The sequence below is a fragment of the Pseudochaenichthys georgianus genome, chromosome 16 (genome assembly GCF_902827115.2).
Source record: "Pseudochaenichthys georgianus chromosome 16, fPseGeo1.2, whole genome shotgun sequence".
In the NCBI taxonomy this organism is placed as follows: domain Eukaryota; kingdom Metazoa; phylum Chordata; class Actinopteri; order Perciformes; family Channichthyidae; genus Pseudochaenichthys; species Pseudochaenichthys georgianus.
In genome coordinates, this window is record NC_047518.2 from 31202528 (window position 1) to 31219309 (window position 16782).

At 39.1% G+C, this 16782-nt stretch overlaps 1 protein-coding gene across 2 annotated transcripts; it reads left to right on the top strand.

Annotated features, from left to right (window-relative positions):
- Positions 1 to 6289: 6289 nt before the first annotated feature.
- On the top strand, positions 6290 to 16687 carry ica1 (islet cell autoantigen 1). 2 transcript variants are annotated; one of them, XM_034101785.2, is made up of 13 exons: positions 6290 to 6392; positions 7288 to 7318; positions 7421 to 7592; positions 8161 to 8233; positions 9359 to 9482; positions 10319 to 10517; positions 11495 to 11620; positions 11802 to 11900; positions 11998 to 12098; positions 12275 to 12318; positions 12806 to 13063; positions 14961 to 15050; positions 15508 to 16687. In XM_034101785.2, exons 2-13 carry the CDS (start codon positions 7302 to 7304, stop codon positions 15627 to 15629), a joined length of 1425 nt encoding a protein of 474 aa, XP_033957676.1. In that variant the 5' UTR covers positions 6290 to 6392; positions 7288 to 7301; the 3' UTR covers positions 15630 to 16687. The 2 variants fall into 2 exon arrangements, with proteins under 2 accessions (XP_033957676.1, XP_033957675.1); XM_034101784.2 differs by lacking the exon at positions 6290 to 6392 and having other exon boundaries at positions 6405 to 7318.
- Positions 16688 to 16782: the final 95 nt, after the last annotated feature.

The following is a 16782-nucleotide window of genomic DNA, read 5'->3' on the forward strand; positions in this document are numbered from 1 at the left end:
CTATTAAGCATTAATCGAATGAATGTGGCAACGTGAAATTAAGTTTACGCTCTATTTAACTCTGTCCTGTTGCTATTATTTCATTTGGTATACAGATTTCTCTTTGGAACATTGTGATAAATAAGAATATTTTTAGGCTTTTAATAAAGGTCTCACAGACTGAAATGCGGGGCACCTGCGTGCATGGCGCAGCTAATTGCTCTAATGGATGTTAGAATCGTAACGCTGTCAATTCATATGGTTCTGGATAATGGCTGACAGCAGCGACTGTCTAATTCTCCCATATTGCTCTTTGCACATTTATGATCTAATGCTCCTCAGCTCATCATGAATCTGAAAGAAATTAGGCCGCTTTCAAATATCTGTCAGCTGGATGTCTCGGCTGCTTTCAGCAATAAAATGCACAAATCTCCACTCTTTAGCACATTATCAGGCAGCTAAAACCTCTTCTTTGAGGGACGGGGAGGATTTTGGCAGATACTCGTGCATGTATGAGTATCAGGGTCACTGTTATTCAATTATAATGAATACAAAATAAGCTTACATTCTCAAGATTGCTGATGTTACAGAATGTTAAGAAATAGTGAGGAATTCAACAATTACAGATAAAGGGTGTTGTGCTTTACTGAACATCTTCAGGGTTCACTATAGCACAGATCCATCATGGGTTTACCTTAACCTGGACCAAGGGGTGGGAAACCAACACAGACATTTTCCACTTAAAATGTGTAACAGTTTTGAGGTAGATTGGGTCAAAATTGCAATATTTGAGTATTGGTAAGTACCACAGTATTATAGAGAATCATATTAACAGTGGGCATAAGCAACCAAATGTCTTTAGTTGGATTTGAACCCAGATGTTTTATAACAATGGGTATTGTGATAAGTTAACTCAAAATTACATAGGTGGCTATGGAACCAGTGGTTTCTAAAGTATTTAATTTTATATTTATATTATTTGTTGGTACTGAAACAGTTAATTGAAGAAAACAAATATTCTGATCAATTAATTGTTTCAGCTATGTTAGGGCTGCAACTAATTAGTTCTGCTCAAATATCACAAGCATTTGAAAAGATATGCTCATTGCAAGTTAACCGAACCTGAAGGTGATTGTTTTTTTCTTCTGGCACACACCCAAAGCTATTACACTTGCAATGAGATAAAACTACACAATTCTTGTGTTTGAGAAGCTGGAAGCAGAAACTATTCAGTATTTCTGCTGGATGATTGACTTTAAAAGATCCAAAATTCTTTCCTCAAGTAATAGTTTTAACACTTATTGAGACAATTGTATCCATTTTGTCCACTTTCAAAAACATAAAGAATATGGAGGTAAAAAATAAAAGTATGTAATAATAATGTATCAAGCAGGAGTGTTCAAGCTTCCCAACTCTTCCACAAATTGCTGTTTTCTCCGTTTTATATGGTTGTAATTTTAATATCTCTGGATTATGGACTGTTCAACAAAACAAGTGATTTGATTTTGTCTCCTCAGGCTACAGGAAATTGTGTTGGACATTTTTTTTCAAAACCTTTTATGGACTATGATGATAAAATAACAAATAATTAAAAGCAAATGAAGAGATTGATTCATTGTTAATACAAATAATAATTAGTTAAAGGCCTTAACAAATCTGATTATAGGAGGAGCTAATCCTCTTTAACTTCATACAGAGTCTTTTGTTTATCCTTTAGAGTGAGTACACAGGTGCAGTTCTTCTGTATTTATACTTTATGTTTCATGAAATTGAACATTTGAAGAGTTAATGTATGATATCATTGCTTTTAAAGACGTAGAGGCAAGCATATTGAAGAAAATGTAAGTGTTTTTTATGCTTCTAAAACCTTCCCGTTTCCAAAATAGATGTTAAAATGTTACAAATATATATCCTTTATTTAAGTAAAAATAAATAACTTAACTAAATGATTTACTATAACTGATAATATTAATGATAATCGTCCCTGCAGAACATTGCTACCTTTGACTTCAGAATACTAAGTTGTATTTGTTAATCAGATTTGTGCTCATCAGGTTTCTCATCAGTCTTGTATTTTGGGGGGAGGACAGGGAACATCAATGTGAAGTTTCCCAATTATTTTGAGATGTAGGTTTAACAAACCAGACGCACAAGTATTGATGTCAAAGGTGTGTTTGCATTTCACAATGACATGAGATATCAGAGGATTACATAGCTCATGAATATGGCCCGTTTCTATCCTCTTCTTTTGCTATCAGACATCTTCAACTCTATCCATAACAGCCTGTCGAACGGCACAAAGACTGATGTGCTCGTCTCTGAATACCTCCGATTTTATTTCAGTTAAGAAAAAAAATAAAAATGTTGTCTGATCTGCTGAAAATAAGTGTGTGTGTGTGTGTGTGTGTCTGTGTCTGAGTGTGTGTGGTCCTTTCACAAGCAGCTGCATCTCACAAAAAGAGCAACTACCGGTAGTTTAAAATCTATTTTTATGTCACATAATGCTGTCAGTGTATATTCCTTGAAACAACAGCAGAAAGAGGTGATGATTATATCACCTTGTCAAAAACCTCACAGATGTATGGGTGATGCTATTTATACTAAACAAAGACACAATAAACACTTATATTCTGCTCCATAATTGACATCTTCAAAAGTTCAGTGAAAATCACCAAAGTGTTAATCTGCACCACAACACCTGGTTATTTGTGTCGAAACAACAAGGATTTGCAGTCAGTGTTAATTGTGAGTGCCCATACGAAAAGCTGTCCACATGATGAGAAGACCATTTTCCCGTGTCACAGCCCAAATATATAGGAGAGTTTTCCTTCACCGTCCTGCCTTTAAAACAGACTGGCAGGTAAAACAATCAGGGCCAGCCTGCACCGCGCCTAGGCTTCGTTTGCCATTGATTTATATCTTAAACAACCTCTCCTGGTGCTTCCACTGCTAAAGGTGAGACGCACAGCCAGTGTTTGTGACAGAGATGGACTAGGTGCGGTGGCAAGAGAGAGGGATGATGCGGTTTTAAAAAATGCATCACCATTAAATCAAAGAGTAACCTTGAATGAGTTCAGACCAGTGCTGGCATGGTGACACGCTCTGCCCTCCTCAGCGTCCGGTGCCACGGAGCGGGGAGAGAGAGAAAGCTGCAACGCGGTGATACAGGTTAGAGAGGTGGTGCTGGGTAGCAGGCCAGCTCCACACAGACCAAGGGCACTCACACTGACATTGTGTTCAAGTTTGAGCTCAACATGTTGGAGACAAACGTATATACTCTGAGAGACGGTGATGTCCTTGCAAACTGCCATGGAAAAGTTGACAACAAAACCTTGTTATCACTTGAACTTGTGAAAACATGTGTGCACAGATGGTGCAAAAAACAGAAGTTCAACATTTGTGATACCTGAAGTTTGACTAAAACCTGCTCTGACCTTTTTCTCTTTGTCTCATAATCGTGCTTATATGTCCAATACAATTTATTTGTAAAGGGTTTAGGGTAAAGAAATTATTTTCATAATGAGAAAATACCTAATGTGAATATGAGATTACTTGTATTATTCCTGTGCGCTGCAAGGCAAACTCCCCAAGCTATTACATGGGTTTGAGCAGAGCAGACTACAAAGCATTAGAGTGTAGCCTGGAGGAGGACAAATTAAACCCTACTGGTCCTTCAGCTACAACAGCTGAACTTTACATATTACTCGCTCATGCAGATTACTAAATCAAGGAACTACATTTATTTCCGCTTTTTAATAAAGCACTAAAGCCTCAGAGGATTTTTTTTTTATTATTAAGAGTCGCCTGGTAAAATGGCTGTGCAACTGCTGAGTCCCTCTAAAGTACCCATATTTCCAGTAAATAATGTCTTCTGGGCTGTTATGGTATACATAAAACAGATGCCGGTGCATGAGGACAGACTGAAGTAGTGTGCATATATTAGACATAAAAATGTGTTGCAACATCCTTTTAGATTAGATTTCTGGGCAGAAAACTATTTGCGGTATATAACTTATTTTTAAATCTAACTTCCTCTCCACTTCTCCCACATTCATTGAGACATGTCATCCATCTATCTCGGCCTGCGGCTGCAGTAGTTCCTCGACCATGAGTGGCTGCTGCAGCGGGGCTGTATTTCAGCATGTTGAAGTGCATGGAGAATTCCCATGAAGGGTAAGGGATTATGGATTTTGGCCTCTAAGCTGCCTGGATGCCCAGTGAGGATGTCTCTGAGCGTAGTAATCTTCAAACACCACGCAGAGTGATGAGTGGGCACTGAGGACTTCTACTCAGGATCTAAATGTGTTCCAGCAAGTTACTGGTGAGAGAGAGAGAGAGAGAAAACACCATTTGGTGCAGACATGGAAAGGATCGACGCAGTGGCTCCTTCAGGCGAAAAGAGACACTTTTGATCCTGTGGCCCGTTTTTGAGCTATAGTGTGCGTCGAAAACTCGCGTCGAGCAAGGGATCACATTGGAGTGGTGTACATGTCATGGTTCTCCATCACCACACATAACTGCGAATGGAAAAAGTCAATTGAGCAATTTTTGGGGTCGGGTCGGGCACTCTCCGGGGGCTGCAAACCTTCATAATGAGGGCACGCTCAAGTCTGGTTTAGACTGTGTGTCCCAGAAAATGTGCTTGCCAATCTGGCATGAGCTGGTGTACAGTTTGAGAATGAAAGAGGAGGCTCTGACATACAAATAACATCTCACAAGTGAAGCACAGAACAAAAAGTAGGAGTAAGGAAATGTCAGAGAAAATCAATAGTGACGTCCCTGATCAATATCAGAAAGGAATTTCTCTGACTCAGGCTTGATTGAATTAAACCCCCAACAGCATCACTTAATTTAAGGCCCTGATTGTTTTCCTGTCTTATTTAAGTGAACTCAAATTGCTTTGATACCATCTTGAATGTGGAGATAAGATGGGTAAGTGCAAGAGGGGGATCAGATGGGGTGAAGGACACCAGTCTTTATGGAGATGATATCCTCTCTTCAAGAGACGCGTCTATCTACCTGCTCGTATCACAAGCCTTGAGATGCAGTCAGAGGTCAGGGATGGAAATGTGCCCAGGCATGCTGGAGAACTTCCTTTGGCGAATCGGACTTTATTACGGTACTAAAAACGCAAAATAACCAACTGTAAAAAACATGCGTGTTTCCGTGTTGCACAGAGGGTGGAAAGCAGCTGTATGATGCAGAAAGTGACCTCAGGCTGTTCAAGGATCAAAGGGTTCAACATTACTTTGGTGATAATCAAATTATGTCTGCAAAGCTCAACATAAAAAGCTTTTTCCAAATATAAATACACATACCGCTCTTTACACGTACTCCAGTTTACTGATCAGTTAAATTGTCTGCATGCTGCTCACACACTCCTCCTGACAGTGCAGCACAAATACTGTCCAAGGCAATAAACAGGTACATCAATTTGGAGCATGACAAGAAATTCCCTTTAGGTGACAACAAAATGTACATGCCATTAGATCAGCTGCAGTATAGTGTGATGAAATAAATTGAAGCCAACAGATGAAAGCTCGGGGGCCTCACACGGGAGAGAAGAGACTATTAAGGTGCACTTCCCTTCTTTTTATGTTACACTGCCATCCTTTGGACAGATACAGAACTAAGCACCGCTAGAGGTTTCATGAGCTGAGTGATGGTGGTCTGCACCAGGCTGCTGGAGAAACGGGATGTTGCAATTTTGGTGCAATTAGTAATTAATTGAAGGAGTTTAATTTACCATTGCTTGAATATGGATGATTGCTTTACTACTATGTATTCTGCTATATGATTGTATGGTGCTATAATGACAATACTGCCACTCTTGATATGATGACAGCTATTTGAAGTCATGTACCATTTGCTTTATTTAGCTTTAACCATAAATTATTATAATCTTGTACCTTCTTTATCTATCTGTGCCTAAACAGACACTATACTGAGGGGTACATGCTTATTTTATTGTAAGCCTATCTAATTTACATAACGTATAATTTGTAATAATTCTTATCCGGTTGAATTTTTCTCAATGACATCTTCAAATGTCCTAATGCTAGTTTGTACCATGCAAAGCAAGGTGGTTTAAAGAAAGTAGATGTATTATTGTTATTATTATGATTATGATTAAGATTATTATTTAATTTTTTATGTCGGATTATCATTATTGTTTTGCTAGTCCACAACCGCACGAGACAATCAGTGTTTATATTAGTAATATCTGTTTGCACGAGACAAACATCTGAACGTGATGCGCGCGGAATCAGGGGAGCGCCGCTGATGACGTCAGTTGCATGCAGAAGTGAATGAGCAGCTGTGTGTACACACTATAGCAGGGCCTACATCCAGAGCTGCAGCGCGAGCAACGATGGCAGGAATATAACGACATTTCATTTAATACATATAATCAGGTACCTGTTTGATATTCTATTATTTTCTGATTTGATATATGCTCATTTATATCGTCATATCTAAAGGCGACGCTTCGTGTCCGTTCAGTGCGCTACAGCAAACCAGGCGTTGTGTTTATTCTGGTGCGGCGGGGATGTATTGTACTCGTATTTATATAGGCTGCGTCATTATGCGCTGGTTCATTTATCTCTAAGTGCATATTAATCTAAAAGCATTTCTTCCTTCCTTGTTATTAAGGTGGCGCGTTCATCGCATCCCATCATCACATTAAAAGGAGTCGTGATGACGCGCGAGCTGTTTGTAAAATAATTAATTATTCATGTCAGCTGAAGGACGGCAGGGTTTGTACTTCTGGAAAACATCCGGTTACTTAGGCAATGTTTTCAAATCCTCCCTCAAAAGCTGAACATCTACTCGGTTGTGAAATTGTCTCTGGTTAACACACCAGGGAGGAATGGTAGAAATACAAAATAAATCTCGTTCACATCTTGTTATGAGTCTGACAGGTAAGATATCACATTGTGCTCCAGCCAGTGAGTCTCTTGCTTAAGGTGTTCAGAGGTGGAATAAGTATACTAATTGTTGAGGTACTTTCCTTTGTAGTTTCCTTTTGAAGATACTTCTACCATTCTACAACATTATTTTCTTCGCTTTAACTGACAGGTTGTAACTTTACAGTAGGCTATTGATTTAACCAAGTATCCATCATATTCTGCAATATACAAAATAAAAAAAACAAGCTGCAATTGATTTATAACAATAAGCGTTCTGCTGAGTTTTGTTTGCTCAAAATTTGGCAAAATGTAAAAGAAAACAAAGTGTTACCACTGACCCCCAGTTCCTCACTACATCTGCTATCCATGAGCTATTTCATCCACTCCGCTTTCTCCACAGGAAATCTGCAAAAAATGGAGAGAGGACATTTGTGAGTACATATAATCTTTTGTGTTCACACTATTTTTCATACCAATCCATGAGGTTATACAGCAACAGTCACAACATTGGTTCATCCTCTGTGTCATTGCAGTGGCTACTCCCAAGACTATCTTGATCGCTTTATCCAAAGCCAAGACTCGTCTGTTGTGAACAAGTTCCAGCAGAAGTACTGGAAGACAAAACAGACGCTCATCAAGGTCACCGGTAAGAAAGAGGACGAACACGTGGTTGCGTCAGATGCAGAACTGGACGGCAAGCTGGAGGTGAGGAGGAATATGAAAATGTGGTAGTTTTACTAAGTGACTAAGGGAACAGAAAGTCAGGCCGCAGTCGCATCACAGAAACATTAAGACAGTGGGAAAACTTCCCCTCAGGCACTCTGCAGTGACTTAAATGGCTTTTTGATTCACACTATGCTAGGATTAGCTCGAGGCTTAAAACGTACATTAGGCTGCCTGTCCGACCGCCATCATCTAAACCTCCATTTCAGGAGCCAAGTGAGTTTATGGCTGAAATCGATAGCTTATAAAAGCTGGGAAAACAGCATTAATTTAGGGCAGGGCCTCGATGAGCGCTGTGATAAACTAAAATAACTTCATGTTTTTAACCTTTATGTGGCATTTTAATACTTCTATTTTCACCTCATAAAAGGCTTTAGGTTGATCGAATTCACTTGTAGATTGAAATCCTTGAAATTAATGAAGTATTATAGATTTAAGGTGATATCTGTGATCATCATATTCAGGCAATGTATACACAACTTGCTAAACTGAGCATTACCCCACAATTATCAGGCCTTTTGATTTTAAGCTGATTTATTTTACCCCACAGGTTTTTCACTCCGTGCAGAGAACATGCATGGAGCTGCTAAAGGTCATTGAGCAGTACCAGAGGAGGATATGCTGTAAGTATTTGCTCAAATAGAACATTAATAATAAAAGAACTCTCAACAGAGTGCATGCAAGCCCATATTCCATAAACATCAGTGCTCCATGGAATGCTTTGTTAAAGTGCTTTAGCATGTACAGTTGCAAGAAAAAGTGTGAACCCTTTGGAATGACCTGGATTTCTGCATAAGTTGGTCATAAAACGTGTTCTGATCTTCATCTAAGTCACAACAATAGACAAACACAGTCTGCTTAAACTAATACCACACAAACAATTATATGTGTTCATGTTTTTATTGAACACACCATGTAAACATTCACAGTGCAGGGTGGAAGAAGTATGTGAACCCCTAGGCTAAAGACTTCTTCAAGAGCTAATTGGAGTCAGGAGTCAGCCAACCTGGAGTCCAATCAATGAGACGAGATTGGAGGTGTTGGTTGAAGCTGCCCTGCCCTATAAAAAATACACACCAGTTTTGAATTAGCTATTCTTAAGAAGCATTGCCAGATGTGAACCATGCCTCTCACAGAAGAGCTCTCAGAAGACCTACGATTAAGAATTGTTGACTTGCATAAAGCTGGAAAGGGTTACAAAAGGATCTCTGAAAGCCTTGATGTTCATCAGTCCACGGTAAGACAAAGTGTCTATAAATGGAGAAAGTTCAGCACTGTTGCTACTCTCCCTAGGAGTAGCCGTCCTGTAAAGATGACTGCAAGAGCACAGCGCAGAATGCTCAATGAGGTGAAGAAGAATCCTAGAGTGTCAGCTAGAGACTTAAAGAAATCTCTGGCACATGCTGACATCTCTGTTGACGAATCTACGATACGTAAAACACTGAACAAGAATGGAGTTCATGGGAGGACACCACGGAGGAAGCCACTGCTGTCCAGAAAACACATTGCTGCACGTTTGAAGTTTGCAAAAGAGCACCTGGATGTTCCACAGCACTACTGGCAACATAATCTGTGGACAGATGAAACCAAAGCTGAGTTGTTTGGAAGGAACACACAACGCTATGTGTGGAGAATCCAAAGGGTTCACATACTTTTTCTTGCAACTGTAAATATGTTATTATATTGTTAACATTTTAACTTCAGACACAAAAACAAATATATCTGTTTCTACCATCTCTACTATGCAGTCCTTTCCCAAGAGGAGAACGAGCTGGGACGCTTCCTGCGCTCCCAGGGCTCGCAGGACAAAACCAGAGCTGGAAAGATCATGCAGGCCACGGGGAAGGCTCTCTGCTTCTCTTCCCAACAGAGGTAGGCAACATGCGTACAATTGTGAGTATGAAAAAAACCAGATCATTTACATACAAGTTCCAGCTGCACTAGATAAAGTAAAGGTCAGAAATGTTGGTAAACTATCACCCACAATTATGGTGATGTTACTGAAAATATGGAGTGTTTTAATTGCCCAGCTGTGAACCCAGAGTTAGTTATGTTGGGAAACTTCAGCCCACAGGATTCGTATAATAACAAGATCAAAGCAGAAGACGTTTCCTCTACAGCAAAATGACACACAAAAATCAACGATTGGAATTATTTGATTGCTGAATCTGTGCCACACCCTGCTAACTGAAAACAATTAATCGAAACAACCACACCTAATGACTCATAATACTCAAGTGTAACATTTTACACATTACATTTTACATTTTTACCCTTAAAATACAAATGTAAACAAATCTTATTTTTGTCAAGAGCATTGGTAGCTCTTATGTTCTGCTAGTGATTTGGTTTATCAAGTGTAAATATAGTAAATATTACTACTTTTCCTTTGTTTAGAATGTACTTTGTGTCTTTACCAAGAGGGCTAAACACCATTTGGTTTAACTGACTCTTCAAGGGGTCTATGATTGACTTTAATATTTAATTTTGCCAGACACCCCTGCTGGGGTTGGAAAAGCCTTCCCCCTTGTGGCTTCAAATGATTCAGCAGGCTTTATTATGAACTATAAAAGGTCAAAATTGAATTCAAGATTGTTGATGACATGAGATATCATCAACTAATGTCTAAAACCAAGGCTGCAATGAGAATGTTAAACTACTCACGTGCTTTAATTGAATACTTCATTTACACTCTACATCCTTCACAGATTGGCCCTGAGAAACCCTCTGTGCCGCTTGTACCAGGAGGTGGAAACGTTTCGCTATCGAGCGATCTCAGACACGTGGCTGACGGTGAACCGGATGGAGCAGTCCAGGACTGAATACCGCGGAGCGCTGCTTTGGATGAAGGACGTTTCACAGGAGCTGGATCCGGATACTAGTAAACAGATGGAGAAATTTCGCAAGGTTTGTCTTGGGACAGGAGGAAGAGTCAAAGGTCAGACAAATTGGCCTTTTTCACTGCAGACATTTTCATATTTTAAAATGGAAATCACAGATGTAACTAAGAAAATTGCGTTTCATGAAGATTTGCTTTTTCCAGGTTTCCAATGACGTTATTAACGTTGCTTTCCTCCTATGACAAATCAATGTCTGATGTGAAAAACATTTATCTACCTGGGCGATCGCTCTTCAATGTTTTTAGCTTCCACAGAGTCATGAAAACAGAAATTCAATTCAAGTTTATTTATATAGCCCAATATCACAAATCATATTTGTCTCAGAGGGCTTCACAAATCAACAAACACAATTGACAATGTAAAAACAACAAACATATCTTACAAGACAAATGTGAAAATACCAATGAAAAAGGTACATAACACAAATGCAGTTAGAGTACAATAATTAAAATTCCATAACACCAAGTAATGTCAGAAACCTGCCAACAGTGTGCGAGAGAAAGATAGCATAGTCTGTCTGCTCCAACAAGCTATCTGCTGTAGGACTACCCATTTGTATCATTAATTAATCTGTTCATTATTTTTTCAATTAAATATTCGGTCTAAAAAATGTCAGTAAATATTGGAAAATATCAAAGCCTGAAGGAGACATCTTCGTATGTTGTCTGCTTGATAAGTATTTCAAATATCACCAGCTAACTGAGTAATTGACGAATCGTTTCAGCCATAATTTGCTGCAGTTCCTAAGGCAGCACAAACGACACAAAGCAGGAAAAATAAAAGTTAAAAACAGCCACTAGAGGGCGGAACACACCATCCAATGCTGGTCTATTGATCAATGCCACTGTATCAAGTACCCAGCATGCTCTTTTCTGCTGACACTTGCACAAAAGTCAACTCCACATTTTGTGTGTTCACAGTTTGACCCCGTGTGATACATAATACTGGGTTCTTATCTTCAGTTGGGAAATGTTCTTATCTCAGGTTCAGGCCCAGGTGCGCACTACAAAAACAAGCTTTGACAAATTGAAGACCGATGTCTGCCAGAAAGTGGACCTGCTGGGAGCCAGTCGCTGCAACCTCCTGTCTCACGTCTTAACCACATATCAGGTATACCACAAATCCCAGCTGTTTGCATACACTCCACTGATCTTGAATAGGGTGTTTTCAAAGACTGTGCCACATGCGGTTAAGCCAGGAAGGAAGACAAACATAAAGGGAACAAAGACACTGCATTGGAGATGTAACTGTCAGACACAAGGATGTGAATCACTGTTTCCTCTGTTTTCAGACAACACTTTTGCACTTCTGGGAGAAGACATCCCACACTATGGCAGCCATTCATGAAAGCTTCAAGGGCTGTCAGCATTATGAGTTCTCCACTCTTAAGGTCCGAGAACGTCTTGACCTGAGCAGATAAGACCTACATTCAGACACTTAAGTTCTCAAGAATCTGCAACTAACCATGATCAGCGACTTTCTTTCAGACCTTACAAGGCCCCATGGACAAGATCGCTAAGAAAAAAGGGAAGAAGAGAATTAAAGCAGAGGCTGAAGATGGAAAGAAAGCAGAGCCCACAGACGACCAGTGAGTAATCTCATCCTGATCTTTCCTCATGCAGGTAGACCAAACATGTGCATAACGACAGGGACATCTGAAGATCTGTTTATAAACACTGAACCAGCCTGGAAATAGTATCTTACCCAACAGCTGCTTTCTGTATGGGTCAAATGCTATGAACTGATTTGATGTCATCTTTACAGACTCGTCTCATTAGAGAATGAAAACGGCGATAAGACCAGAGAAGGTAAAACACAATGCTACCAAATCTATGTAACTGCAATATGTTTTACAGTATCTGGAAATAAACTGCAACTAACAATGATTTAACGATCAGTCTATAAAATGTGAAGCCCAATTTGATGCTTTAAAGTTGTTTGTTTTGGATGACCAACAGACCAAAACAAAAAAGATATCCAGTTAACTTTAATAGAGCAGTAATATAACAGTCATTATAACATTTGATAATTTAATACAGGTAACTTTTTTGACATTTCTACCTAAAAAAACAACTTAACTATGAATTTGATGCCAATGAACTAATCAGCTCTTTCTCATTAAGACATATCAAGATAAATGTAACACCTATGCCCCCAATGTACCAATGAAAGCACAGCATAGTTTGGGGGGAAATGAGACAAGTTAATGCAGCCAGTTAACAGAGAAATGTTCTGTAACATCACCATATTGTTATTCATATTGCTTACTCTGACCACTGCGTCTGATCATTACAGGGCATGGAGATAGTCTCTCTGCCTACTTAGAGTTCGAGGGAGAGGAGAAGGACAGCATGGCGTTGCTGAATGAGATCCTGGGCAGTACGTCTGTGGACGAGGGCGACTTCTCCAGAGAGTGGACCGAAGTGTTTGGAGACATGGAGGAGGGATCAGCATCAGGCCGAGCAGCCGAGGCTCAGCAGAAGGAAAACTCCTTCTTTCTACCTTCTCATTTATTGGACCAGAGCTTGAATCATCTGCAGTCTTCCCTCTCAGGTCAGAAATAATACTTTGTGTGCTTGTGTGAGCCAGAGAAGAGGGACATGTTGGGCTTTTTAGATGTATCTGAATGACTTACATTTAAATTAGCCACCCTTATCCTAAATTAATTATGAATTTATATATTACTGAAACTAAATAATAATCTATATTGTGTTTCCATTAATGAGTGCATTAACCAAAATAGCTACTTATCCCATTGTAGCAAACTCTTTCCACAAATGGAAAAGAATGGATTTAAACTGATTCGTGCCACATCTGTCAATGTAATAGAATAAGGCTATAACAAACTGGCATATAGATTTGCTTAACTGTAGGTAATTGCCAACTACTTTCCATTTCCTGTGGGCCTGGGCAATGGCTGCTAGCACCTCATCTGGTTTTGTTGATTTGGTTGGAAGGGGTTTGAGTTGCCTCACTATGAAGACGTAAAAAACCTACAGTATGTTTGTGTGTATCCCCTGGCTTTAGTATAACAGTCACGAAGGTAGTAGTTTAGAAAGTGTGTGACATTAAACTATAGTTCCTGCATGATTTAAGAGTCAGTTTTGAAGACGGGCTAGGGAAAAAAGGAACAATGGAGTTTTTTTAAGCAGGTAGTGTTTGGGATCTGTGTCAGGCAAGATGGCAATGAGTTTTGAAAGAGAGGCTGAGAGCCCGGCTGGTCAACAAAGCACACTGAATGGAATAGTTGTTACAGATTGAAGTCCAAATTACAGACCCCAGGGAAGTCACAATTACAATATGAGGTCCCAGGAACTGTCAGAGTTCAATCAGAGCTGCGTGAATGTACAGAACTTGGAAAAAGTATAGATCGATTTTAAAGCACTGAATGAGCATAATGCTAATTCAAGCTGTAAACAGTTTGGCAGCAGTACACACAGGCAGGGCTGACACAATAACTTTTGACAGCATGCAAGGCAAACATCAGGCGCAAGCTAAAAACTAATTTAACACTTACAAATCTGACTTCTCAAAACGTATCGTACACCTATTGATCAACATTCAAATGAAGTTTGCTGTTCTGGGTAAAAGTGCAGGGAAGACTTTGTTCAAGAGGGCTTGTTCTTGAAAACTAAATGAGGGTTTTTGCTGTTATTAAAGATACTGCAGAAATCGTCACATGATGGGCCTGGCCTCCATTTGACCCAAAACATGCAAATCCTTGAAAGAATCTGATTTTGAGCATACAGCCCAAACAGCAAGATCAAAAGAAAAATGGCTTCAGACCAAGAATGTGAAATAAACCACAACAAATCTTCAAGGAGGAAAATCCCCAAATATTCTCATGAGTCATGAGACCAGTTAGAGGGGAGCTGCATTTACACATTAAAGCTTCAAAACTAAAACTATTGAAAACATTTCAGCAGGATTTCATATTTTAAAATGTTGGTGTTATTCGCTCATAATTCCTGCTTCAACATAAGGTCTTGCTGAAAATGTCAATAAGAAGGATACAGTGAAGGCAACAGTAGTAGAGGGTGCTGGAGCTGAACGTCTATATTGCACTAATACAAATATCTAAATGATTCATAATGTTATTTAGTCCTTTAAGCCTGTTTGACTCTTTTGTTTGTTACAAAACACAACAGCACATTCCAGAGCTCTCCCTGGGGGCCTTTAGTGTTGCTACATACTGTATTCTCTGGATCCACACAAGGATACAAGACAAATAAATGTGCCTGAAACAAGACCTCAAAGTTGTAATTGCAACTTCTGCAATGTATCTATTAATCCCCTAATATGATTTTGCAGTGATAAATGTTTATAATATTTCTGTTTGTTGGTCTATGACACGATATTCTTCCACATCAGCAAAGTGTGATTTATTTTGTGGATCATGCTTTGGCACGTTAAGCGATTCATCTAAAAATGTGCATCGTGTTCATTTCAGATCGGGCTGGGATCATTCCACAGCCCGTCGCCCAGGCAACGCAGCACTCATATGGAGCCAATCAGGACTCTTCTAAGGCAGCAGTGAAAGGTAGGGCCGAGCCAAATGAGTAAAACAGAGGAAAGAAAAGATTAATTCAAAGAGACGTATTCAACTGGAAGCTGTGATTATGGGGACTTTCAGAGTGTGTGGGTTTTTTATTCATGGTTTCGTATATTAGCCAGACGCAGTATTTAAAGGCAGGGGTTATTATTTATCTTTCATAGCCTGCTTACAAGATAAAGAATAACTGGTAACTTTCTCATTAATGTCACTTGGATTAATTGTATGCAACCTATTCTTTACTGTAGTCTTAGTTAAGTGAAATAACTATTTTTAGAATGAAAATAAATTTGAATTAGTTTTAAAAAATATACATATTTATCGAATGATAAATTCTCTTTGTATTAAAAAAAGTATACATTGTAAGTCAAGGGAATGACCCTCACTGGTGTTGATATTTTCAGATGTGTGTGTGACAGTCACCCCTTCTTTACTCGCTTCACAGACAAAGCAGGGACGTCAGCAGACCTCTCCGCGTGGTTCAACCTGTTCGCCGACTTGGACCCGCTCTCAAATCCAGATGCTGTTGGCAAAACTGACCTAGAGCACGAACTTCACAACGCGTAGTTATACGACCAACACATGGTGATCTGAAATGGGTTCCTTTGTTGGTTGGTACAGCAGAATATCACTTTCACACAACCAGTGAAAAATCTGCAGAAACACACACACACAAAATGGTCTTCTCTTGAGCCATCAAGTAGACATTCTGCCAATCATGAAGTCAATTAACCCACCTCAAACCCAAATATTTGTGGCGATTTACGTAATATAGAGTAGAAGCAAACTTAATATCTTTGGGTTTGGACAGTTGGCTAGAACACAATAGAACAACCAGTGGAATGGGTATTTTCACTAAATCCAAAAAGTTAAATCTTAGAATTAAAAATAAATCTCTACCTTTTTGTTAAACCACATACACACTAATGGTCACTTATTATAACGATTGCTTCTTTTCATTTCATTTCAAACCTTTATTTAACCAGATTGGTCCCATTGAGATCATAGATCTCTTTTTCAAGGGAGACCTGCAGAAACAAAGAGGCAGGTACAAGCTTTCACAAAATGCCATATCATTACAGTATCTTATTATAACGACATGTATTTTGTTATAACGGGAGAAATGTCATAACAAGTCATTGATCAGATTGTTTCTCTTGGTGGCAGTTTTGCACTTCTGCAAAGTGTTCAACTAACAACTAGCAGCTGTAGTTCGAAAAGAAAGATTTAAAAGTTTGCCTCTTCTGCTTTGGTTAAAAATAAAGGTTTATCATCGATACCTCAGTATGAGATCTGAAACAAGAAGCCTTCTACATTTGCTGCCTTGACATCTGTAGTCTCTAGTATCGTTCTCCACAAGTCCAGGTGTTAACGAGATGCTGCAACATCGTGAGAAAAGTTAGTGCAGTCAGGAAGAAATATTCAAAAATAAACTGATACATCATTTATTCTGCCGGCCATCATCCTCCACTGAGAATTATTTTCAACTATGTCACGAAGCACTTAAACAGGTGGACTAAGAGCCAATGTGTCCTAGAGATTTATTATTTAGAAATGTTTGCTACATGCTGTCTTTGTTGAGCTCTGTTGAAGATATTGCAGAATATATAAACATATCATTCATGTTTTAGTGCATGTTGCATGTTTTATGTTATTCAGTAAGTGTCATTGAATGGATAATGCGTGTGTTATTGTGAGACTTTTCATCCATTTATTTAAC

What these genes read in the sequence shown, in the direction of transcription:
- ica1 (XM_034101784.2), top strand. Translation starts at nt 7,254, where the DNA reads ATGAGCTATTTCATCCACTCCGCTTTCTCCACAGGAAATCTGCAAAAA. An exon ending in AAAATGGAGAGAGGACATTT is followed by an intron (nt 7,319 to 7,420) that starts GTGAGTACATAT and finishes GTGTCATTGCAG; the next exon opens with TGGCTACTCCCAAGACTATC. An exon ending in ACGTCTTAACCACATATCAG is followed by an intron (nt 11,621 to 11,801) that starts GTATACCACAAA and finishes CTCTGTTTTCAG; the next exon opens with ACAACACTTTTGCACTTCTG.